Genomic DNA, 26,267 nt, shown 5'->3' with positions numbered 1-26,267 from the left:
GACTTAAACTTTTAGTTTTGAAAGACACCAGGTATGAAGGTTGTCAATGCTGGTGACTTTTACACACTTTTGGAGTTGTATTTCTAAAAACCGATCAGGAATCTTTGTTTCAAGTTTGAGTTTGATTTAAGTTTACTTAACAATCCAGATATAAAAATGTCACTTCCTATTCAGCTAGGCTAAACGTGTTCATGGTTTTTCTTAATCATTTTAAACTACCCAAATTTTACACAAAATCTGTCTTGTTTTGCCAGTTTTACATGTTTACCGATTTACGAACCTTCAGTTTACCTCCACCAGTTCTGGGTGGAATTAATCAGTCACAAATTGTGTCCATAAACTAAACTGTATCCATGAACCATGTTAATACTGCAATGCAAAATTAACAGATGATGACTGCCTTGATGAAGCACAGATAACAGTTACGCTACCTTTGTGTTTGGAGATCCCAAACAGCCATAACCAGGAAGTAACTTACATTCTGTTGCTATTTCCAATTCAACAGCATCAGTTGTTGATTTGCTAAATGCAATTGATTCTCTTGCTCTATGCCCTACTCCTCCTTACCCAACCTGGGGAACTGGGAAACACAATTAGATGATTGCTAATGCACAAGATAATCAAAACTTTTATATTCTGCATTTCGGGGGGGGAAAAAAAAAATCAGGATCTGCAACAAGGAGTCAAAAATTTGGGGGTGATGCCTCACTTACGATTCACCACTTATATGGGATATCTGCAAATCCTCACTGTTCAGATGCACAACTCTATAAGCACCAATTACAACTATGGCCTATTGCAGCACCCCCGCCCCCCACTCCTGCATGGGCAACACTTCAAATATACTTGTTTACCAACAACACATCTTCAATTGTGTGAGAGGGAAAGGGAGGGATAATGCTGTAAAATGACAACTAAATATAAAAATGAGTCATAATCATACTGAAATAAACACAAAGTTATAAAAACAGGAAAATATAGCAAACTGCTAACATTATGAAGGTTAAAAATAACGAGACAAAGTAAGACCTAAAACAGAACAAAAAGAACCACATGAGCCTTATTCAGTCTGCTTTGAGCCAGTAAGCACTCTGACTACAAAAGGTTACCGTAAAAAAATAAAATAAGCAAAACAGTGCTAATGTTTACATATTTGAATAATCAAAAACAATCCAAAAGGTTGGCAGGACTAATTAGTATCAGTTGCAGCATTTATCAGCACAACTATACTTTTAGTAAGGTATGACAAAAAGAACTGAAGTAAGGATACAACAACTGCAGTCTATATGTTATCGAAACATGTATTCCCAACTACCGTCAATGCAGAAATCTTAAAATTTATTTTGCAGGCCTAGTCCCATTGCAGACCCATTTGTTGAGTGTGAAAGGCCGACATATATTTAGAATGCAGCACTGTCATTCCACCTTGCACTCTTTTCTCACACAAGCTCTGGTAAGCAAGCATATTTGTTCTTTTTTGTAAAAAAAAAGAGCAAACGAGAGAAATTTTGGAAATCGCTGAGGTGCGCCAGACATCCGGTAGAACAAAGTTAACTTTCATCAGACACAGTTTGAAATTCATAGTAATGTCTGTGCTTAATGTGCCTTTCTTTAAGCAGACTGAAGAGGTTGAAACAATATCAGCAGTAAGATTGGTGAGGTAAAAAAACGGCATGTTGACAAACAAATTCCAAACAAAACAACCTTCCAAATAAAACTCTAATCAAAGTAAAAGTTACAGCCAATAGTAGGGGAATGTTGAATTAGAAACACGCAAATATGCAATTTGAGGACACCAGACAACTTTTACAAATTAATTTTAAAAAAATAATCTGAAACGTGAAATTGTCATACAGTCCCAGCATGCCATGGGAGACAGCCAAAGGGACGAGCTCTTTTACCGATCTAAGTAAATTCGATGCAACATTTATACAGCAAAACCTGCTTATTATATTTGATATCACTATCAGCATTCCAAAACATGGGTCATTCCATTCTGGACTATCTATTCTGGTGTACATCATAATACTGCAGATTGTGGAATATAAAACTACAGTCACAACTAAACTGAAGTAATCATGCAAGAAATAGCAACCATTTTTGGACTTAGCAGAGTAAAGTGGGACGCTACATATATATATATATACACATTAACAAGCAAATTACTTGGATCTCGGTCTAACTTAATCATGTTACTTTCTGCTAGCCTATTCAACATTACTTTTATAACCTTCCCATTCTACGTCTTTCATTTTAATTTCCTCCTGGAGTTAGGATTCGACTTTATCTTCTCCATTTCAGTGTTGATTTGATCCTTTAAAACCATATCAGGCCCATAAATATACATTCAATATAAATTTGCCTGTCAAAATTAGGTATGATAAGAAAGCTCTGCTGCATAAATTTATAATAAAATCACATTGCATTTTCTCATGCAATACTTCAAAAATTCATGGACATTCCTTATATCTAATCTGGTTTCACTTACTGTACTGTCTGCACAGTATATTTAGTTTAGCTCATGGAGTTAGGTACAAGGTTTATACATCTAACATCTAGTTAAATAACTGTTTGAGAACAGCAGTATTACAAATGAAAAAGGAACAAGTTTTCAATTCCCCAAGTTTGGATCAATGCAACATCCTGTAGTCTGCACCCTTAGTGTTGTGTAATGTCAGAAATTGTTTTTTTTTTAAAAACATGTTTTGTTTCCAAAGTATCACCGCTGCCATCATGGTACAGGTGTTCAGTCAAGAGGAGACAACAGCCTGGGTCATGTGCTATCAATAGCACTGAGTGCTAACCAGTGGGGAAGGGGAATGGCGTATTTTGGACCACATGAAAATATTTAGACAAAGGTTTAGAGACCAGTGAAAAATACTTGTACTGCCTAAAATCAGTTTCAGCAACAGTACAGTATATGTCAAAACTCTATTTTATCAGGATTCAAATACTTACTATTAGATCAGAGAGCAGTACACCCTCAAATTTTACACCAATAAGAATCATTTTATGAATCTATTTTGGTCAATGCCACAGAAGTCTGAGGCCAGCTAAGCTGCCTTAGTTATCTGCAGAAGGGTGGCACAAAGGTCAGAAGGTTACAAAGGGAGGGAAAAAAAAGATAATTCCTGCACATAAATGAAGTTCTCATGAAATTTCCCATGTGTACAGGTTGGAAAGACATTTACTCAACAATAGCTTTCCAACTTATTGCACTCGAGTCATTATTCTTATCTGTAATGGTGACAGCATCCTTAGTAATAGAGTACAATTTAAGATTCGGCCATCTTAAGGCAGCCGGTAAATCACTAATCTCATACGGGGAACTGCTGGTGGTAGGAATTCATGGACAGCATCAAATGGATATACTTCAAAATCAAGAAATGTGCAATGTCCTCACTTGGGAACACGTGCAGCAATTTACAAATGAACAGTTGGGGCTACTATGATTTTTAAGTGAAACCGATTTGTGCTCGTTCAAACCAAAAAAAAACGCTAATTCCATGAGCTGATTAGCAGCAACCCACTAATTGTGATTGAACAAGGCAAGAATGCTTTCCATACATTGTTAAATACAGTGATTTTGTTGCCGTAAATTGTAAAGTCTTTCAATGAAAAGAGCTAGTCCCTTCCCACTGTTCTCCAAGGAACCTCACCAACCTTCCCACTAAAATGAACCAGGGGGACCGGTCATAAAACGGATCCTGCCCATCGCCGAAGATGTCTGATCCCTCTTCATTCCCCAGATCTGAGCTAGTATCGTCCACAAAGGCCTCGTCGTCCAGATCTTCGATCTCGTCTTGCTGCTCATCAGCAAGCTCGGTGATGTCAGAATCAGCTGTGGAGAAGGTGGGCGAAGGTGTGCGATCGGCAAGGTGCTCGTTCACACAGCCATGGAAAATTGGGGAACTGGAGTATAGTTAAGGGTAAGAAAGGGTTATTTTCCATTGTACAAGTCTAATTTGACTTTTATAATCAGAGAAAAATGGGTGTTAATGATTATTTCAATCTCTTCAAGCTAGAAAGTAAAATTGCAAGCTTGACCTTTTATATTTCATTCGTTTTAATGAACATATAAAAACAATAAAGAGCCAGAAACACAACAGCTAAGAGGCACAACTTAACGAAATAGATCCTTTTTTAGTGGCACCTTAAGATCCTCTCTCTCAATTTAGCCAAATCCATTTGGTGAACAATTTACCCACAACAACATCTTAAAAACCTTCTTTAATGTGTGGTATGGGGTAATGTGGGCCCAATAAAGACAGAGGCAGGTGAAGTTATTGGAATTTATCAGGGACAGAGTAACAAACCATTTGAACTAGTATGAGCTGGTCAAAGAGAGTCAGCATGGATTTGTGAAGGGTACATCATGTCTGACTAATCCAGCTGAAATTTTTGAGGCGGTCACCAACAAGGTGGAGTGTCTATCAACGTTGTCTATACAGACTTCCAGAAGACATTTGATAAGGTTCTGCGCAAGAGATCGCTGGCAAAAATGAGAGCACGTGGCACGGGAGGTAACCGTGGGACATGGGTTGAAAATTGGTTGGGAGGTGGGAGGTAGGAGACAGAGAGTGGGGATAAAGGGGATGTACTCTGATTGGCAGAATATAACAAGTGGTGTTCCCCAGGGATCTGTACTGGTGCCTCAGCTTTTCACCATACATATCAATCACTTGGATGAAGGAATAGAGAGTTGTATATCCATGTCTGCAGATGACACTAAGTTAGGAGGAACAGTAAATTGTGTAGATGGGAGCAGGAAGTTACAAAGGGACATAGACAGATTAAGTGAGTGTGCAAAACTGTGGCAGATGGAGTTCAATGTGGGAAGTATGAGGTCATCCACTTTGGATCCAAGAAAGGCAAATCAGAATATTTTCTAAATGAAGAGAGACTAGAAACTGTGGAGGAGCCAGGGGATTTGGGTGTCCGTGTACACTATTAATCACTAAAAGCTAGCGCACAAGTACAAAAAGTAATCAAAATGGCTAATGGAATGTTGGCCTTTATCTCAAGAGGGTTGGTATACAAAGGGAAAGAAGTTATGTTCAGTTGTACAGGACCTTGGTCAGACCCCATCTAGAGTATTGTGTTCAGTTCAAGGCACTGCATCTCAGGAAGGCTATGTTGGCCTTGGAGAGGGTTCCGAGCAGATTTACCAAAATAATACCGAGGTTTAAAGGGTTAAATTATGAGGACAGGTTGCATAAACGTGGGTTGCATTCTCTTGAGTTTGGACGGTTGAGGTGTGATCTAATTGAGGTGTTTAAAATGATAAAAGGATTGACAGAATAGACACAGAGAAACTATTTCCTCTGGTGGGGGAATCCAGAACAAGGGGGCACAATCGTAAAATTAGGGCTAGGCTATTTGGGAGTAAAATCTGGATGCACTTTTTCACACAAAGAGGAGTGGAAATGTGGAATTCTCTCCCCCAAAAGGTTGTGCATGCTGGGTCGATTGAAATTATCAAGACTGAGATCGACAGATTTTTTATTAGGTATGGGTATCAAGGGATTATGGATATAACGGTGGGTTAATGGAGTTGAGGTACAAATTGTTAATTGTATCCATATGATTTACATCAATTAGTGTTACTTGTATTCAGGTGGTGCATATCAATTGAGGACTCTTGAATCTATTTATATGAGAGCTTATCGAGGGTGTGGTGGGTGTAATGTGGAGCTCTGTGAATAAAGGCTTGGAAGCAACTGAAGACCAGGCTCTAGTAGTCTATCCTTCACCACCTGGCTATCTAATTTATAACACAGATCAGCCACAATCTAATTAAATGACCGAACAGGCTTGCGGTGTTGAATGGCCTACTCCAATGTAGGGAGGGAGAGGAGAAAAGGGGGGAACTACACACACACACACACACACACACACACACACACACACTTGTTTTTGTCAGAAGTTTGGAGTACTTTGTCCTCATTTTCCCTTCCTGAATTTTATCTAAATGTTATCTTCTCTATGGGAACCCTCACACCAGACATAACAGGCCAATAGGGCAGGCAGGTAACCTGTTCAATATCTTCAGAATGCTGCTCTTCAGCCAAGCTTTGGGAAGTGCCTAAGACCTAAATGCCTATAAGTTGGAGATGCCTCAGGGTATTTCCTCCCTTAGGGAAAGCAACTTACTTTAGCTTTGTGCTTCTTCCTAACAGCCCAGAGACTGGGAACACACCAGGTACTGGGTTCACTGGGAAGAGTCCATACCAGACCACTTCATGATGCAGCAATGAAGTGGTCTGAATTTGTCCCTTCTGAACAATCAGACAGACCAAGGCATTTTTTGAATACATTTTTCTTCCCTTGTTTTAACAGGGTAATTTAACAGTAGGTAAAGTGCAGTAGAGGAAGGATTTTTGATGTCACACTTTCCTAAAATATTCTTTCGAGCTTTGTGGCTCGCTCTTAAAAATTCTTCAGGGACACAAACATTTTAACAGATGCTTGTGTTATTGATGCAGCTCTGAGCCGATGGGAGATAGGAAACCTTAGAAACCACTAACTCAACTTTAGCAGCTGGTTAATCCTTCTGCATCTGTAGCAGCTCAGCAAATAATTGCCACAAATGACCAATGGCACGTCTGTCTATATATGGCCCAAATATGATCCACATAGTGCTCTGGGTTTTCTTTTTAATACCAATATTCTTTACAAAGAGCATTTCCAGTCAAGGATCTTGGAAGTTCAAACTCTTCCCAGTCTCTCCCGGTCCCCCAAACACATTTCAGAAGCTCAACACTTCCCAACAGTGTTTAATAATATTTCCGTTCCCTTTCCCCTACCTCCATGAAACCAAAAATGGCCATTTTGGGATGAGGATTCCTTTCCAGCTAAAAACTAAAACAAAGTCACCAGTTAAATGAACTGGGAATATCCACCACAGAAGGTTTTGGTTTTCATAAAAAGGTGATCGAAAACTGAAACTAGCAAGATTGTTTTGTTTTGAAATACCAATACACCCTATATACATGAATGGAAAATTGCAAACTTTTGGTGTGAGAAACAAACTACAGAACAGAATGATTAATTGATACCCTGGAATGATTACAAGGTAACCTAACTCAGGGGTTCAGGTGACATTGAAGAAGAAAGCAAAGCGCACCTGAACCCCTGAAATTGCCTTCTAAATCACTTCCATTTGTCCACCATTTTCCACATTTTTTTTTACATATAAAGCTTTCCAAAATGCTGAGAGTTTATCCAGTGGACGGTTGAGCTTTACAGCTCAGGAAGGTTCTGGATTTGACCTTCAGTCAGTCTCAAACATCGTAGTGCGAGTGGTGTTACAATTGGTCTCAGCATTCCTTCGTTGGGATGGGGATATATTGGCCAGGTTTGGTGCTTCTAATGGCTATCCAGTGACCTCTGCGAGAAATATGCATGCGCAAATTTACAGTGAGGACAAGTCTCAGCTTGGTCAAGATGCCCCTGCAGTCAAATTGCCTTCCATATTCACTGTCAATCATCACACACTATGTGAGGTGAGGTACCGTATGTGTGGGGTGGGGTGGGAAGAAACATCTACCAATGCTTTTGGGGGTGGGGGGATAAAGAGAAAAAAAAGTGTATGTGTGTGTTCAAGGTGAGAGATTTCAGTGTTGCGAAAATTGAAAACTTTTCTGTTTTTGGCACTTGGCATTAGCATCAATTATTCCAGATCATATGGAGAGTGAAGGTTCTTCTCCACTGCCCCTTACTACGTCAGTGTGAATTTTGTTATCCTTACACCAACTATTCTTATGACAGTTGAGTGAGATGGCAATGTTGGTGCTAAGCTGGACAGTTTTGTTCTGTGAACCCACACCCACCAGGATCTGGGACGAGACGAATTCACTCATTTCAGATAGGATCCTTGCAGCACTATAACCAAACCAGATTGGTAAAGATAAAACCCCAATCTACTAACCTATCACTTAGAGCTGAACCTTCTCCTCCACCCCCTGCCAAAAAAAACAATTCTAATCTTAGCTAGATAACCAAATTCACCATGCAGCTGATAATGTTTCAACAATTGTGACCATTGTTAGAAGCTTGGGTGATGATTCATAGTTCACCAGCAGAAAATAATTGCCAGTATAGATTATACATTAACCCAAGAGCTGTAGCACTTCCAAAAAGCAATGGTTCCACAGGCTATATTTTGATTTCATTAAATTCAATACTCAGGTTTTTGCATACTCATTGCTTGAAGGAATGTTGATTGGGAAATAAAAATGTTTTGTCAAATACAAACCTGAAAGTAACCCAGACAATTTCAGTCATTTTTTTTTGTATTTCATGCATTTATGAATTACACAGGAATGCGTGCTGATATCAGTCAGCGACATTTATTCACTTGGACTTGTTGATTTAAAACTTATTGCAGGAATAAGTGCACTGCAGAAAAGAGTCTGTGAAAATGCTCCGATAAAAATATCTATTTCATCAGTATAGCTGGCATCTAAGTCAGTGCAGGTCTCTGCCCTGCAGCTGTCGAGTTTACTGCCAAATGGTTTTGGCGTGAAGAAAAAATGCTGACATACCTTCCCACCAGCTTAAACCAATGGAAGCGGTCATAGAACGGGTCACTGCCTGTCATCATGTTCTCGCTGTCATCTTGTGTGGTGGAGGCCATTTCTCCAGCACGATCATACATCTCACGCATTAGTTCCAACCTCTGCCTGCACAAACAAAACATATTTGTTTAGAAATGTACAGTTCATTTAAACAGCAATACTTCATACACCACTCTTCTGAGTTTACCCTTCCACTCAGACAATGGGGGACCAGAGGTCACTCACATGCATGTATACCCAAATGCTGCTCAACTAATAAATAGCAGGGTAGATCATTTGTACACATTTTGATCCCCTTTGCAACAATGCGTATCAGGTCAAGGCTATCAAAACTTATTAAAAAACGATCAGCAATGCAACCCATAACCAGCAGCTCACTGACAGACATTCTGAGCTTTGTAATGAGCATTCTGTACTATAAAGTGACATGAACGTTCTCTCCTCTCCCCCCTTCCCAGCAAGGCAAAGCAAAGAAAGGCAGTGATGAGGCAATTGCCAAGAGAGAACCAGAGAGGAAATTGTGATTCAGTCTGTACAGGATAATCTACAACCTAAAGAAATGGGAGAAAATTAACATTAAAATGGGGGCAGTGAAGGAAAAACGCGATGTTTGCTTCACATTTTTCCTTCAGCACATAAAACCGCACATTAACTCCAGCTGGTAGTTCAAGTTTCCTATTTTAGTTGGTGAGTAAATTCTCTCATAGAATTGATAGCAAAAACCAACCAAGTTGGTGAAGTGGATACAAGAATGAAATAACTTCTATTTATACAGCATCTTATCCTATTTCAAACTTCTCAAAGCACTTTGTGGAATGAAATATTCTGAAGTGCAGTCACGTATGTAGGTAATGCCACAGCCATTTTGTGCACAGTATGGTCCCACAAGCCACGAGACAGAGAGAGAGAGAGAGAGATAAGACATAGAGAAAGATAGAACCACAGAGGCAAGGAGAGCCAGAGAGAAAGAGAGTGGAGACAGACAGGGGGAAAAGAGCAACGTATACATTGAGTGAGACACACAGTGAGAGATACACACACATATACACAGGGGCAGGAAGAGAAAGACAGACAGAGAGGGGGAAAAAGAACATGGAATACCTATGTTATACAGCTAAATCATCAGCTAAATGGGTTACCATACAGGTTTGAAACAATAGCCAGAGAAGCAGATCTGGTTTAAGCACTAGCAAATCTTATGATATTGCTCTCGTCAACTTACTACAGGACTGACAATCCAACCGGATCCCTCTAATTTTGTACATAGACTCTGGCACATGGTAGGCCATCCTCATTCAATCCAATAATATAAAAAAGTTGCAGACTGACTGAGTGCAGGAGAGATGGGTTTTCTCTGCAGTTTGTCAAACAGATCTACAATATTTCAATACTGCGCATGTGCAGCATTTGTAGACCAGATAGGTATTTTGTGTTTTTTCATTTAATGTGAAGGACATTTTTGTTTGAGAAACCAAGGGCTATATTGCAGGATATTATCAAGGTTGGAAGTAGTAAGAAAACAGGAAGGTATATGAGAAAACAGAGTGTTAAAAGGGAGAGATATAGTGACAAAAAAACTCCTGGACACTGGAACAATTCTTGCCTCTCCGTACTACTCGAAGTTTCTGATATGCAGTACAGGTACTTGGTATTCTAAGATTCAGCTCAACAAATCTCAGCCAAAGTTATCCACTTCATCTCTAAATAGCATGAAGTTGCCCAGTTACGTGTTGATGGATCTGAAGTTTTAACTTTTCTTCACACTGCTTTCCATGGAAACTGGCTGATACAGAGAGCAGCTGGCGATTCGCCATCACCCATTTGCTTATTGTACAGCCAACCTATTGAAGTTGCCAAAACAGGTCATAGTGGTCATAGACACATATACTTAAGATCTAAGCTGCTAAGTTACCTGTATGATCTCATGGTTTTGCAAGATCCCATGGCAGTCAGTAACAAAGTGACCTTTTTAGACTAGTAGAAATGTACAAAACTTTTTTTTTAAGTCAGTGGCCAGGACTTTGATGCTGAAGGTGCATGCAGGCAGCACATGCTGGGAAATTCCGCAGCTCCCACTGCGTGTGTGCAGGCCCCCCCGCCCCCCCCACCCCAGCTATGTGCATGCAGACCTCCCCCCAACCCCGCTGTGTGCATGCAGACCTCCCCCCCAACCCTGCTGCGTGCATGTAAGCCCCCAGCTGCGTGTATTCAGGCACCACAATCTAATATGTTTTTCTTTTATAAAAGTAGTTGTCTTGGAGACAGGGAAGGTTATTTAGCAGGAAATTATTTTATCTTCATTGTGCCATTAGTAAAGCAGTGTGCTCTGTTGCAATGCAAACCCTTGTATCAAAGATTACACCACTGAGTAGTGGACGTTTTGGAGCTCTCCCGTTATTTGGGATGTCTGGATCGTCATGATGCACTGTGGAAATACTTTCTAGAAGTAAATCATAAAAGCAGTCCAGGGAATATAGTATAAATTGTATATGAGAGACATGTCAACCATTTATAAAATGGGATTAGCATGCCAAAAGGTTAGGAAGGTATTTAAGACATGCTTACTTGAGTTTCTCCAAGGACCAATAATGTGTTGCACCATTCTTCAGATCCTGTACCTCCACTGCAACAACAGTTCTGGGGAATTGTCGAACTTCACAATCCTTCTCAGCCTCAACAGGGAGTAATTCAGGTGGAAGTGGGGAATACAGTGTATCTGTGAGCAGCACGAATTGGAATTGCACCTGAATGTAAGTGTGGGAGAAAAAAACAATCAACTATGAAGCTGTCTGCTCGAATTACTGTTGCTATTCTGGCAAGTGTATAGTGTCCCTTCTTCCCCAAAGCATCAATAACTGATGCAATGCACGATATGATTGAGGAATAAAACACGATATAAAATGGTACAATACAGAAATATAAACATCTATCAATAACATATCATGAAGTGTATGTCTTGCTCTGCAACTGGTTAAAGATACTATACCTCAATGATATCATGCCCAAAAACTGCACACACCATTCTGTAAATAAAAACTTATTAATTATGCACTGTGGACTGAAGTCCAAGCCACACTACAGAGCCAGTGCTAGCTTGCATTAGGGAAAGTCATTTGATCCAACCCACTTCTGCTTTTAAGGTTTTGCAAGAGTGTTTTGCCTCTAAAAATCGAAACCAGATAGAATTGTCTCTCAGTAACACCTTAAACGTAAACATTATTTAATTATGCATGTTTCTCAGTCCTCTAATCTGTGTCTCATCAATCTTGATTGGTCAAATACAAATTTTTGTCTCTCCCCCACAGTACTGATACTAGTACATAATTTAAAAGAAACATCAGCACTTTTTTCTGCCATCAGCTCTACAGAGCAATGTTCTTTTATGGAACAGCTTCTGAGTTTTGTCTGAAGAGTACATTCTAGACCAGAACAGCACAATCTGTCAGCACAGACCCAGTACATTCAGCAGCAACACAGGCTGAAGGCCAATATTTTTTGAGTAGTCAATAACCAGTTTCAATTTAGAATCGATTTGGTTTAAACAACTGTATTTGGAAAGCTCACAAATGGCACTAAATGTAATCAGGGAGTTATATTATTGAATGGCCCACAATAGCTTATACGGTACCTTTTTCTTCAGTTCAACACTAATAGCATTAGCCTCCTTCAGATAGACAGCGTTTCCCCAAAGTTGGTCTCGCAAAGATGTAAACTGGTGATATTTCCATTTCCTGAATGCCCACTGGGCCAGCTCATAATCATGTTGGGTCCAGGGCACTATAAAGGAAAACCAAGATTCAGAATAGATTTATAACGGAAATTTATCAGACCATTATAATAACTGAACAGTGGAAAACCATTAAAACACATCAGCTTAGATTTTCTGACCATATCGCTGACAGTAACCTGTTTAAAATGAATGGGTTACTGTTAGCATTACGTTCTGAAAACCTAGGCCATCATGTTCAAATCACAGCACATTTTAATGAATAAAAACCAGTGTGCTAAACAGTTCAATACAATAATCTTGAAGTGAGAATACTTAAACCCCAGTAACAGGTTTTACCATCATATATCAGAGATCAATTCATTTGATATTTATTAAGAAGGAACTTTCGGATCAATGAAATATTTTTTGCGAACCGTTTTTTTTCACTAAGGTTTCAATATTCTTCAGAAAATAATTTTTAGATAATAATGTGATACTTAATGTATAACACTATTCAAAACTATGTGGTCTATTCCAACGCTAAGGCACAGATGGAGAGAGCAGAAGCAAATTGTGTCACACTGTACCCCAAAGATCATACATTATCAAAACAGACTGATCACCACCTTCTGGGAGTGAAGTGGATGCATTGGTAAGAAATCGATCAGCTTTGGGACTGGCCTGCTGGGTGGAAATGGCCTTTTCCAGTCCTATACAATTCTATGTCCCCAAGACATTGGGAAATATCAGGGAAAGGCGAAGGAGGTATTAGTCAAATACTTCTAGTCATGGGTCACTGATAACCCCAGTCTCCTGGAGTTCGCTTGAATATTTTAGGGAGTCAGGGAGCAATTTCCCAGAGTTTTTCCTGAGATTGGCCACACTTCTTCATCTCCCCTAGAAGTTAGCTTTAGTAGTGACTAGGGATGGGGGTTCAGAAGGTGGCACCATCTAACAGACAGCATTAACAGGCTCAGTAGCATGTCCTTGCACTTCCTTCCGTCTGACAGCTGGACAGGGTCTGAAGCCTTCAGACTTTTGGGGAATAAAAAAAAGAAAATTGCAGGATTATAACCATTTCTGCCCTGATCAATGAACAATTTTCTATTTTATTTGAATGCAGCAAAGCATCTTCTTCCACCAATCTATCAGACAGGTCTGACTGAATAATTTCATTTTATATCTGTCTCATTCATTCATTCAATCACCTAACATACATAACTGTTGCAATAGAATCTTATTGTCTTTGAAATTTCACACATCACCTAAAATTCTATCAAGTGACTAAAGAGAAAGTTGACAAGACTCAGGTTATCATTGGTTTGTTTGAACAGCTGAGGATCTATTACAGTCACCCGATAGGTCACTTCAGGTCTTCGTTGAAACACCAAGAGGCTTTGTGATTCTGGAAAGGAAAGCTGGTGCAGAAGATTCCCAGGACAGAAAAAGTACAAGGAGGACAGACAAAAGACATACAGCATAGGAAGGAGAGGGTGACATCAAATGTCTTAAAGTGAGTGTCACTCATTCTCCTTTCCTTCTCTTCCATTCTTCCTCCATATTGACAAAGGTCTTTATATCTTGCTATGTAGAAGATATCCAGTAAAGGTACTGTAGTCATATTTTACAACTAATTGCTATGAACATTTTGGAATGATGCCAATAGGTTTTATACCAAGAGCTTATCAATACTTGGAAGCATCATCAATAAACAAAATCATGATTAATCCCAGCTACATTACCTTCTTCTTCCTCTTCCTCCTCCTCCTCTTCCTCGGTGGTTTCTGCAGCTAGTGAACGAGTTTCCACTTGTTTCTGTAAGGCCTCGAGCTTACTTTCATAGTCCTGGCAATAAAGACAGAAGACGTGTGGAAGAAAGGACAACAGCAGAGAGCCAACAAGGTTCCAGAAGTCAAAGACTGGGGATTCTAAAGAGGCAGGTCAACTGGGTTACTGCTTTCAGTACAGGAGTAATACATATTTTGCTGAGTGATCCAAGATTTGACGTGCACCATGGGAACAAGTGTAGACAATTTCTTCAGCTTAATCTTGAAAAGATTGAGTCAATAAAAATGGAACAAATAAGTCACAAACCAATCATAATTACAACTCCTCAAAGCTTTCCTTAATTTTTTTTTAGTACTTCCCAAGATACAGACATTAGCACACATGGTAGTGAAAAGTTAACTTTTGCCAGTTTGTTCACCCAGCAGTACAGCAATATTAAGATCTTTAAACTTCTGTTCAATTTCTTGGCATAGACAACCAGGAATTGACAATTCGAATTAAGCAGTTACAGTTCATTAATAATTTTGCTTCCATGTAAAATGTCAAGGTCTGTTAGTATCCTTAGTACAATTTGTTACAAAACTCCAAAGAGAGAGAACCTGGTTCTTTTCTCAAAGCAATTAGATACTTATTATAGTACCAGCTGGTTTGAAAAATTAAGGAATGCATGCTTGCTCAAATTTAAAAAGGGAACTGCAGTCACAAAGTCCTAAACATGATGGAGTATCTATATAATTACTGTCTGTTTTCCCTCATTCTTGTGCTTCGGCTTTATAACTGCTAGTCTGAGGAAACCCAAGAATGGATAGTTCGTACAAAATAGCCCCCATAAGCTAAAATGGAAGAAAAACACAACAAGAGCTACCAATCTAGCATAGGTTAGCACATTTAGGAATAAATGCCACTCAGATGAATACATTTCTTCTTTAAAGCGTAACAAAGCACTGTTGCTATCAGCAAAACGATGAATGCATGTGAAACCACAGCAACTAATTGATAACCAACAGAGTCTATTTACAGTCAAGGTACTATATGGCTTTTCAACATTAGCATTCCACCAGAATTGTAAAAGCAAATGGCTGTGTTATTAATAAAGCTCAATTACTATAAGCAATTGATGTGGCACAAGTCTGGTATCATATTAGGGGTTAGTCGATACCAATGCTAATCTCCACAGTTGCTTTATCATGTTAATTAACTTGCAGAACTAATTACTGATTGTAGACCATGGCATTTTTAATACATTCATGTATTAAAAGTTATAATAGCTCACAGACATGAACAGATGGAATTAAGTATTAGAATGTCACATTTGCTTGGAATTGGAGGCCATTTCAATGCTAAAGATACCAAAATTCAATGTATTTTTCTTAAAAGAAAAGTTCCAATACAGACATCATTGTTGTCCAATTGATTTGAAGAACTGAGCCTGACACAGGCTTGCTGCTAATCTAGCTGGTTTACAGATTTTAAAAAAACATATTAACTCTTCTAAACTATTTTTAAATTTCATACCGCTGCAGAATCAAAGTTCATCTGATGTAGGCAGAAGGAAAATGAAAAAATTACCTTCAAACGTTACCTTGCGATGACACACCATTATTAGGCAGCCTCTATGAGGAAGTGGCTCAAAAAGTATGTAATTTTTTTAATATCAAAAACAGGATTGATGTCCCAGCTCACTTTCTGACATCTGATTGAAAATTCCAGTGTTCAAATTCTGATACTACATGGTAAACTTTATTGGCATATCGTACTGCTTCCCAACTTTCATGCTGCGCCTCTGACATCATCCAGAAGCATGAGGTATGCTTCCACATGTACGCTGATGGCACTCAGTTCTACTCCTCCACTTCTCTAAATCCCACGACAACCTCTGTGCTACTAACACTGCCTGTCTGACATTAAGTTGTGGATGTGCCAGAATTTCCTCTAATGAAACAATCAGGAAATGAAAGTAATTGTTTTCAGCCCCCATCAAAAAATTCACACCCTCTTCCCTAGTTGGCTGCTCGCTCAAGCAGAACCAATGCATGCAACTCAAACATTCTGTTCAATGCACAACTGAGCTTCAAAATTGGTATCATATCCATTACCACGACTTCCATCTCTGCAACATTGCCTGTGTCCATCGCTACCTTAGAACTACTGCCGCCTTAATCCTTATCCATGCCTCCATCACCTCTAGACTCAACCTCTCCAATGCCCCCCTGGCCTCCATAAACTGCAAATCACACAAAGTGCTATGACCCACATCCGATTCCGCATAAGTCCCGCTCATCCATCCTTGCCAACATACACCGGCTCTCCCTCGGCCAAAGATCGAATTTAAAATCCATATCCTCGTATACAAATCCTTCCACAGGCTGGTCCACCTCCCTTCCAGCTTTATGTCCCCCCACCCCGTACCCTTCTATCCTCTGACGCTAACGTCCTGTACATCACCGCCCCCCACCCTTCCATTGCACCTTTTGATGGTTGAGCCTTCAGCTGTTTTGGGAACTACCCTCGGGAACTCCCTCCGTAAGCCGTTCCAACTTCCTTTGTGATACCCATCTTTTGGACCAAGCTTTTGGTCACCTGTACTTTTAAACTGAAGAAACTATGGCTAAAATGGAAATGCAGCAAGTCAAATAAAAACAGAAAATGTTACAAAGACACAGATGAACAGTCAGCATCTGTAAAAAGGACGGGTTATGATGTTTTGGTTGCATAATTTTTATCAAAACTCAATGATGCATGTCTCGTGTTTCAATGCACCCAAAACGTCATAACCTGACTTTTCCCTTCACAGATCCTGACTGACCTGCTGTGTACTTCCAACATTTTCTGTTTTTATTTCATACAAACACAGTGCTATGTGCTGGACTCCTATTAGATTTTTTTGGGGTTCAAATTTCTCATTTCAGAGCAAAAGACATTGGATGAACAGCATGTAGCTCCAATCAGAATGATAATACAAAATGGGTTTCAACCACTACATTCTGTGCCCAAAGCGGATGAGCTGCTTAAATAAGAAATTCTATTATGTTGAAACAGATAGGGAAATAAAATCCTGTTCAAGTCAAAGGCCAAATCAACTAAATTACTTCAGCACATGTCAGAGCTAATGCCAAATGAACAGTATAACTCTATATACCCAATGGGTCAGAGGTCAAGGGTACTGCACTGTCTTTAATCGCAGCAGCTCATAACAAAATAAATGCGAAGATGAACTGCAACTAAATTTTAACATTATAATTATAACTTCTGAATCTTGAACTAATTTAAATTTGCTCTGATATGTAATTTCAGGTTGGGGGGTGGGGGGGAGGTCGATCAAATTCAGGACCGCCCCATTAGAACACAGTTAGGAATCACGCTTATATACAGTTTATCAATGCAACTTCAAAAATACTTAGGATCTCTGGATAGAATCTAATACGATCCCGACTCCGCACCTTGGATTACGGTTAGCTTAAAAAAAAACTTCAGATGTTCAGAATTTATATGCACAGTTTTGGTGTTGAATACAGATTTCATTTCACAGGTGAGAGCACCTCAAAAGTCACAAATTGCATAGGCACAAGTGGGTTTAGTTCTGATATCATATGTGGGATAAATATTTAATAACTCTTTACTTCTAATAAAACACCATGTTGTCAATTGCAGAATTTTAAAATTCTCCATTATGAGCCTGGAGAGTGTTTCGATATTGTTATTTTATGAAGCAACTTTCATCCAGTCTGGGAAGTCCCAACTACAACCTTGATAATCCTGCAAGTAGGGAATGATTTTGGAAGTTAGAACAAATTGGGCCCCTAGTAAGTCACTCTCAGTGGCACTGGTTTAGAATGTTGAACCAAATTGCCCACTGATTTTGGCATTTATTTTCAATTTTTACACAATCAACTTACCACAAAATGAAACACTGATGTGGTGACAGCTTTAGTTGCCAGTAAGGATATTAAAATGTACACACTTGTAGTAGTTTCAGCTCCAATAAGTTACAAAATTAGAAACTTAAACCAGACCTATTGCAAATTATTTACTATTTTTAGGATGCAGCAGTCAGACCACAGAGTTGAGATGAACTCATGTTTGATCCCTGTTTCATTCATATTCTGATCTGAGCAGAAGATGAAATCTCCCCTCCTTTGTACAACCACACTTTGCAATTATTTATTAAGCTGCAATTTCCAGTAAAACTAAGCACTGATTTTTCTTTTTTAAAAAGAGAAAAAGGAATTTTGTTTTTCATATATTACAAAAATTATACACACCATTTGGTTATGCTGCTCACAGAGGCTTTCAATTAATTTAACTACAGTGGCTGCAGATCAGGTTTTAAATGTTGTAGAATCTTTGGAAAGAATAACACTTCCTGCACTTCAGAACATTTTACACTAGATTTGAGCAGAACTAATTTTCACTCGTGAGATTAGATGACCTGCAGCCATTGAATGCTGACACAAGACCAAATGTCTCCCTCATTTCAGTCTTTTCAAATTGTTCTTTATTTGTGAAGTGCTTAGTTTTTGCTTGGTAACTTTTAGTTCTTCAGCTTAATCATCTCAGAATGTATGTTAATAGAACAGTAACTTAGGTGAACATTTTTAAATGCTATCTTAATTGAAAACAAGTGGCCCAAACGCATCACACATTTGCATTGAAAACAACAGTATGGCATCTTTTATTTATACAATAAGTGAATGTACTGAAGCAATGAATTGGAAGACCCATCTTTGAGCAAAAGGGTGTCAAGCTTTGGCTAGTGTTAGCACTATTGCCAGAGTCAAAAAGTGATGGATTCAATCCCCATTCCAGGGGCTTGAGCATCTACTCTGATTTTCTGAGTCTGAAATTGAGTTTGAAAATGGCTGAGGACAAGAAAGCAGCTCCCAAGAAGGGCGCCAAGAAAACCTTGAGTAAAGCCCCAGCCAAAGGCGGCAAGAAGCGGAGAAAGTCGAGGAAGGAGAGTTACTCCATCTACATCTACAAAGTGATGAAGCAGGTTCACCCCGACACCGGCATCGCCTCCAAGGCCATGGGCATCATGAACTCCTTTGTGAACAATATTTTCGAGCGCATCGCAGATGAGGCTTCCCGCCTGGCCCATTACAACAAGCAGGCGACTATCAGCTCCCGGGAGATCCAGACCGCCGTGTGCCTGCTGCTGCCCGGTGAACTGGCCAAGCACGCCGTGTCGGAAGGGACAAAGGCGGTGACCAAATACACCAGCTCCGAGTAAAACTCCACAATGAACTAAAAAAAAAATCTACTCTAAGCTGACACTTCAGTGCAGTACTGAGGGAGTGCTGCACTGTCAGAAGTGCTACCTTTCAGATGAGGTGTTAAACAGAGGCCCCACCTGCCTGTTCAGATCCCATGGGACTATTTGAAAAGCAGAGGAGTTTTCCTGGTATCCTGGTGAACAATTATCCCTCAATTAACATAATTAAAACAGAAACTTCAAGTATGCACACCATGGTACAGTGGACAGGAGAAAGATACTGGACCTCTGGAAATTGCATTTCTGAATGGTAAAAATCTGCAGTTTTAAACATTATCCATCACCATTCTCATACTTATGGTGGAGTGAATAGAACTGAACAAGCTCAACAGAACAAGCTCAACAGAACAGTATCAAAATGGCATGTTTCAGATTCAGTATCTATTCTGAAGCTGATCCCTACGGGAGATTGATTTGGGTCATACCATCCCTTCAGTCATGTTTCCTGAACAGCCTGCTAACTGACAAGGCACAGCGACAGTACATCCAAGGGATACGGCCGTGAACCTGCTCCTTCAAGGACACATCCAAGACTTAGATAGTGTATAATCTTAGAAAGAAAATCACTCAGTTTTCATTATTGTTTCTTGGCATTTCAAGAACACGGCTGTAACTGCAACATTTGTCTGCACTTCATTTAAAGCAATAGTACCCGTAATTAAGCTCATTTCATGTTGGAGTTGCAGCTTAAGATACTTACCTCTTGAATCAGCCCCATGGCCTATGAATCACATTGAACCTGAATTCTACGAAGATGACAGATCAGCCTCCATGATTATGATGCGATCCTGTAATGAGGAAACTATGCCCAGAAATGTACCTATATTAAATATCCTGTGTAAGCACCACTGCTGATTTTTCAAAGAACTCCAGCTTCTTCAGGAGACAGAAAATCTGCGAGACCATAGTCTCTGTCGAGTTTTGCAAGGTCGGTCAGTTAAGCCAATCCTTTAATTGCAGACATGAAGGTGCTGCAATCAAAGGAAGACAGTCACCAAATCATTTAATGATTCCGAGTACTGATGTTGGTCAGAAAAGGAAATACTTTGTACTGGAATATTACTTACTTTACATCGTGCCTCAGGGGCTTCAAATGTGAAAATCTTATTTCAGATTGGAAGTGTGGAACTTTGAGAGCTGTAATAGCTAGTGGGCTTCCCTGACATTCCTGTCGAACAAAGTGGTAACTTATTGATTTTTTTCCCCTTTCTCCCCCCCCCCCCCCCCCACCCTTGCTTAGGGTGGAATTATAAATAGAAGTACAAGCCATTATTTACTACCTTGGCCTAAGAGAACCTTCAATTACACAAGATAGAAACTTCTTTGCCAACAGCAGCATTCCGACTGTTCCAAGAAAGTTAGTCCACTTTAACTATAAAAAAAACCCCTGCATAAGAAGCAATAACCATCATTTGATGAGATAAAGTGGCAAAGTGTCTTCTCTAACACTAAAAGTATGTCAACTTCAGATGGCAATAAAGATTTTTGGGAAATTTGGAGAGTGTCACCAGTTTTGAAATTTAATCAAGATGACCAGCAAAAAAAAAGGAAATCCTAATCAAGTTAAATTCTTAAATCATTGGTCATATTTCTTGTATTTCTCAATTATTCAGCAAGGTAAGAGCTAAAGTAAAACAAGGCTACCAAAATTCATTCCCAGGAACATAAAGTTGAAAATACAATAGGGGGGGAATTTACAACCACATCTGTAAAGATTAAACGCATTTTATTGAGAAAAGCCACCACAAACTTGAAGATTTGGCACTTTATTTGACTGAAACCTTTACAACACAACCTCCCAAATGGTTTGAATTGGGCACCAACATACAGTACAATTGCCAGAAAAGGCAATAAATGAAACTAAATACAAAGGCATCAGTCAGACCGCAGTTATTGCGATTCCAAAGTTATGAAAGTCACAAATTTACAAAATTAGACTCACATAAAACAAGCTGGAAACACTTGGATGTTATCCTTTATTTAATCAATTCTTAAGCCTCACTAAAAATCGATTATAATGATGTAACAAATGTCCACGAAAGACCCATTTTAAAAGCACACGATGAACCATCCACAGGAGGGCAAAGTGTCCCAGTACTGTATGTGATTGCCTTCCCCTTTTCTGCACAAGAAACTTACTAGCACCATTTCCTTAATATCAGTCTGTATTGTTTTAGAACAGTGGTAATTTAAGTACAGCCAATCAAAGAAACAAAACTAGAAGCATGCGTCATCATTAAGATCAACATAAACGTTCCTGCAAAATGTAAAGATGATGTTGGAAAATGGGACATCCTTCAAGCAGGATTTATTAGACACTATGTTGAGAAGGCACTGGTCAATCTGTAGCTTTGGAGGTACCGTGGCACTTAATGTTCTTCAAAACGCAACGTCTTTGCTATCGGATAGAATGCATGAATCAAAGTACATTCAAGTTTTTAAACAAGTTAGTCAAATGAAGCTGCATTATCCCAGACGTTGTCCATTTCTAAAAATATAGCACATTAAACTAGAAGCAAAAACTGTACGTTTAAGAAGCTGGCCATATTATACCAAGTCTTCCATGAAATTATAATTACACCAGGTATGAGCCCCACCAGATAATTTTCCTTCATCAGCAGTAAGATATTCTGAAAATCCTCTGGAGAACTGTTCTTGAGCAAACAATAAATTTTAGATGATGTTCTTTATTTAAACTCAGGAATTTTTATTCTGGGCACACATTACTCAGCATTCAATTACCTGGAAGCTAAATATTTACATCAGACCAACTGACGTAAAACAAAATTTCTGGGAGAAATTTTAGAGCTTCCTTTGAGAAACATGACTAACATCAAGGGTACCCAGATATTAAAATGATAAGTTAAAGCCTCCAGAGTGTAAAAGGATTAATGATTATCTTCAATATGTGACTTTTTGAAACTTTGAATGAATTGAGGCAGAAGTTAGAAATAAGCCAAAATATATATATTTTTTTTAAAAAGCACCTAATTATATGTAAAGTTAAGGAAATTATGACATGCTGATAAAAAAAAACTTCAATTAAATTGAAAGTACTCATACTTATTGTGGACTAAGCAGTCCTGCGCATCACTTCAACCAAGACAAATCGAAAATGTTTAATTTTTTTCCCTACAGAGAACCACATGCTTCGCATCATGTGCATTCTTCTTCATCATCCTCATTCCAGATATTAAGCGATAGAACATAATTATCTAAAATAAAAAGTTAGCGTGGTGAAAGTTGGAACCAAAAAAAAAAACCTAAAAAAAAACCCAAGCTTTAAAACGCATTGGATCAAGAAGCTCACACTCAAACTACCGATCTCCAAAATTGTATTCTATAAATGCTAAGTCTGAAATTATAAGGGGTTTTGAAAGCTTTTTCTCCCCCAGAATTTTGGGATGAAGCCTTTTAAACATATTCAATAGGTTAGAATTTTAAAGAGGAAGTACATAATATTGGAATGATTTGGCTCCTATATTAGTTAGTTGAGAAGAAAGCTCCCAAGTGTAAGGGCACAGTTCAATTCTTAAATGTTTAAAATTGAAATACGAATGCAGTTCAGGTACTTTTGACACATTTAATTGAATCCTTCTAAAATAAATGATACATGATTAAAGGAGAAACTATTCATTTCTATCATTTGAATTTGTGACCTATAAGAAATGAAAGCAATAGATGCCTGTAGCAAGTTCAGACCAAAATAAAGCAATGAAGTACACATCAAGAGCTCGCTGCAATGTGTTAAGGTGGGTACGGCACCTTTGTTAGTTTAAAGTTCCTTTCTATCAGCCTCTTCCTAACCTTCCTAGACACATTCACAGACATCAAAACATGCAACATCTTTTTTCGAAAGAGCTAACTTGCTCCTATTTGTCAAGCCCAAGAATCGTTCGCTCTTTATCAGTGAAGTGGACAAAACTAAATTTTGAAAGGTAATATATGTTACATATCCCTCTTAGTCAGTTTACCCAGGCTATATTTCAAACCATAATGAATAGTACAAAAGTGTATTGTACCAGTTGATACATTTTTATATCGCAGAAGGTTTGTGTAGAATGGTTAATAGAGTTGCTCTTCCAGGGGGGAAAACTTTGAAAGGCTTTTTTAAAAAATATATGTAAACTTGTATTTTTAAGGAATCTGGTCATCAGATTCTTTCACTAAATGAAAAATACTCAGACCATAAGTTGAGACATATTAATGTAGGTGTTACACAGGCGTCCAAGTGCAAAAAACAAAAACTGCCCAGTTTTGTTGGATCTATATGAACTCAAAAAATAGCAATTCCACAGATGTCTACACTTTTTCCACCCCTCACCCCAATGAAGTTACTGAAATAAAAAACACAATAGTGGTAACATTTGGGTTTTTGTTTAAAAAAAAGTAGAAATTCAATTTGGACCTTTAAAAAGGCACATTATGACCTACTGAAGCAGATTTGTATAAAATGCACTTGTATTTTGACACCTACCCAAAATCATAACTTGGACCAAAATGGTTTTACAAAATATAACAGATAAAATGAAGACATGCCTTGCCACTAAACGTTTGAGTCCATTAATATTATTAATAAACGCTAACTGCATGTGTCAGCTTGTCAAGAACTTTGCCAATTGACATGAAGACTTAAGAAACACATTAGAGTTTTTCTACCCAGTTTATGAATTCAGAGAAATAAGATACTGAAGCATAAAGCTACAGTGTCATAAAACTGATTTTGAAATGAAGTACAAAACAGGTATACTGACCAAATGACATTTGTCAATTCCCAATGCCAATTTTTGGTACATCTTTAATTAAGCAGTCAGCTTTCAAAACTAGTGCAAAAGATGAGCGAGTGTTGTGACTGGCAAAATTAATGTGAAACCTATGAAGTAGACATGGCCTTTTCGATTTCCAAAAATTGTTAAGGACAAAAATCTGGCTACGTGATTGTGCGGTTTGGATTTTAATGATGTGGGAAGATCGATAGCCTGACATATCGTCAGCTTAAGCACCTTGTAAACTTTGAAGGGAAAAAAAAAGGGTTATTCCAGTGAATGTCTCTACACAGTTGTTTCTCGTGCTTTAAGGTTTGGTGCTGAATATTGTCGGCGCATTCTTGGTGGGGTAGTGAAATGGTTGTGGTATGGTCTATCCATTCTACTGTACTCAAATGTATGGAAACAATTTTCTGAAGACCCACTATTATAGTAATGTTGCCGCTGATGGTTGCGTCGCTGCTGGTGCATCGGAAACTCTGGCGTTTGACGACCATCTAATGACTGTAATGATTCGGTCGAGTTTGAAGTCTGCCGACGCAAACCACGCTGCTGACCGTTGCTGAATGAATTGCTGCGCCAGCGAACCTGCTGCTCATTCTTGTAGCGCTGTCTGTTGCCTTGGCCTTGGTTATATCCTCTGCCTGCCCCATACGGACGCCACGAATGAGGATGATCATGGTCATTCCTTTCATTGACATCTTCCTCAGTACCGCTTCCTTCCTTCGAATCTCTTTCGACTACAAACTCTACCGCCTCCTCGTCCGTTATGATTATGTGCGTCCCAGGGCTCCAGGAGTTTCTGTGATTGGGGTTACTCTTGAAAGGGAATCGGAGTTTCCGATCTTGTGGCGGAATGAATCGGTGTGGCACGCTCTGCCTGCGCAACTGTTTCGTGATCTCCTGCTGTTGCAGATTTTTAAATCGAATTTGCTCAAGCCTCATCCATCGCAGACGACCCCGCCTGAATTCTGGATCTTCAGACATTAGTTTCGAAACACGCTCGTCCTTGCTTTTCTCATCCTCATTTACGGAATCACTTTTGTTTTTCTCATTTTCACTGCTACTTCTGTACTTAGCATCTTCATTTCCCTCGTGTTTCTTTTTAAGAAAGTCATTAGCAGAAATATGTTTCCCTTGCTGTTCTTGTGAATCTATCAGTGGCAAAATTTTCTCCATCTGCAACATTTTGTTTCGCAGAATCTTTATCTCTTCTTCCTTCGTATTATTCTGCTTCTTCACTTCTTGCAAAATATTTTCTAATTTGTCTACATGGCATTTAAGGTCGTCCACATCACTAGGAGTTTTCACAGTGGTTATTACATCTTCAATACGCTCCTCTCCAACACCTACTGTATCCCACACATCCCTTGCAACAGCTCGCCAAGAATCTCTCTCATTGGGATCCTTCTTTCCATAGGTGGCATAGAGCTCTTTCATTTTAACAATTGCCAGTGCCTCAATCTCCTGCCTAGTATGCCTGAAATCATTCAGAGCCACCTCATAACAGATCTCCTTCACAGCCTGGATCTTAAGGTCTGAAAAAGTCACCCATTTCGGGTCTTTGGTAATTTTACGCCGCTTGGGAATCTGGTAAACTTTGATCTGTTCGTGTTTTTTCCCACTGCTGGGTAGGCCACACTTTTTTACAATGGTTTGCAGCTTGCTGGGAGGCAGCTTCTCCCTCAGGGAGGTTATCAATCGCCAACTCTCTTCACAAGATCTCTTGTCTGAATCATCCCCACTATCAGAGTCTGCATCCTTTAAAAAAAAACCAAAATGCCCCAATACAACCAAAATTAAAATCAAAACCCAAAATTCAAATTGAATGAGAACAAAAACTAAAGTCATGAAGAAAACATGGGGGATGGGAAAACTGTGATGAGTTAGGTGAACATGCTTAAAGCTTTTGATACAAAAATCAAACACAATTATGGTCCAGAATCCTAAAAGAATCAAATACTTTGTGCAAATGTTTTTAAACTCAGCTAAAAGATGCTCCCCTTTGATACAATCTACCCTGTTAAAGCAGCCTCGGCCATTTCAGATTTAACAGCTTACGCTACAGATCCTATTCACTCATTTATGCTGCTTTAGTCAGGAGGAGCTTCTGACAAGATAGGTTACAGTATAGGTGGATCTTTCTGTACATC

General features: G+C 39.0%; 1 protein-coding gene across 5 annotated transcripts in view; it reads right to left on the bottom strand.

The window, feature by feature from the left end:
• The window catches only part of kif1b (kinesin family member 1B), a 220,179-nt gene that overhangs the window by 72,157 nt on the left and 121,755 nt on the right, over window positions 1-26,267 (bottom strand). For 3 of the 5 annotated variants that reach the window (XM_067970370.1, XM_067970371.1, XM_067970375.1), the window contains 4 exons: window positions 14,031-14,133; window positions 12,208-12,356; window positions 11,145-11,323; window positions 8,547-8,684 (listed from right to left, as the gene is read on the bottom strand). In XM_067970370.1, coding sequence (XP_067826471.1) covers window positions 8,547-8,684; window positions 11,145-11,323; window positions 12,208-12,356; window positions 14,031-14,133 — 569 coding nt within the window. Of the gene's footprint in view, window positions 1-8,546; window positions 8,685-11,144; window positions 11,324-12,207; window positions 12,357-14,030; window positions 14,134-21,057; window positions 25,876-26,267 lie in introns of those variants that run through there. The other 2 variants (XM_067970372.1, XM_067970373.1) reach the window with 1 other exon arrangement.

Source organism: Heptranchias perlo, chromosome 32 (assembly GCF_035084215.1).
Source record: "Heptranchias perlo isolate sHepPer1 chromosome 32, sHepPer1.hap1, whole genome shotgun sequence".
In the NCBI taxonomy this organism is placed as follows: Eukaryota; Metazoa; Chordata; class Chondrichthyes; order Hexanchiformes; family Hexanchidae; genus Heptranchias; species Heptranchias perlo.
Note: the sequence above shows the minus strand (reverse complement) of the source record. Positions and strands in the feature narration are given on the sequence as shown.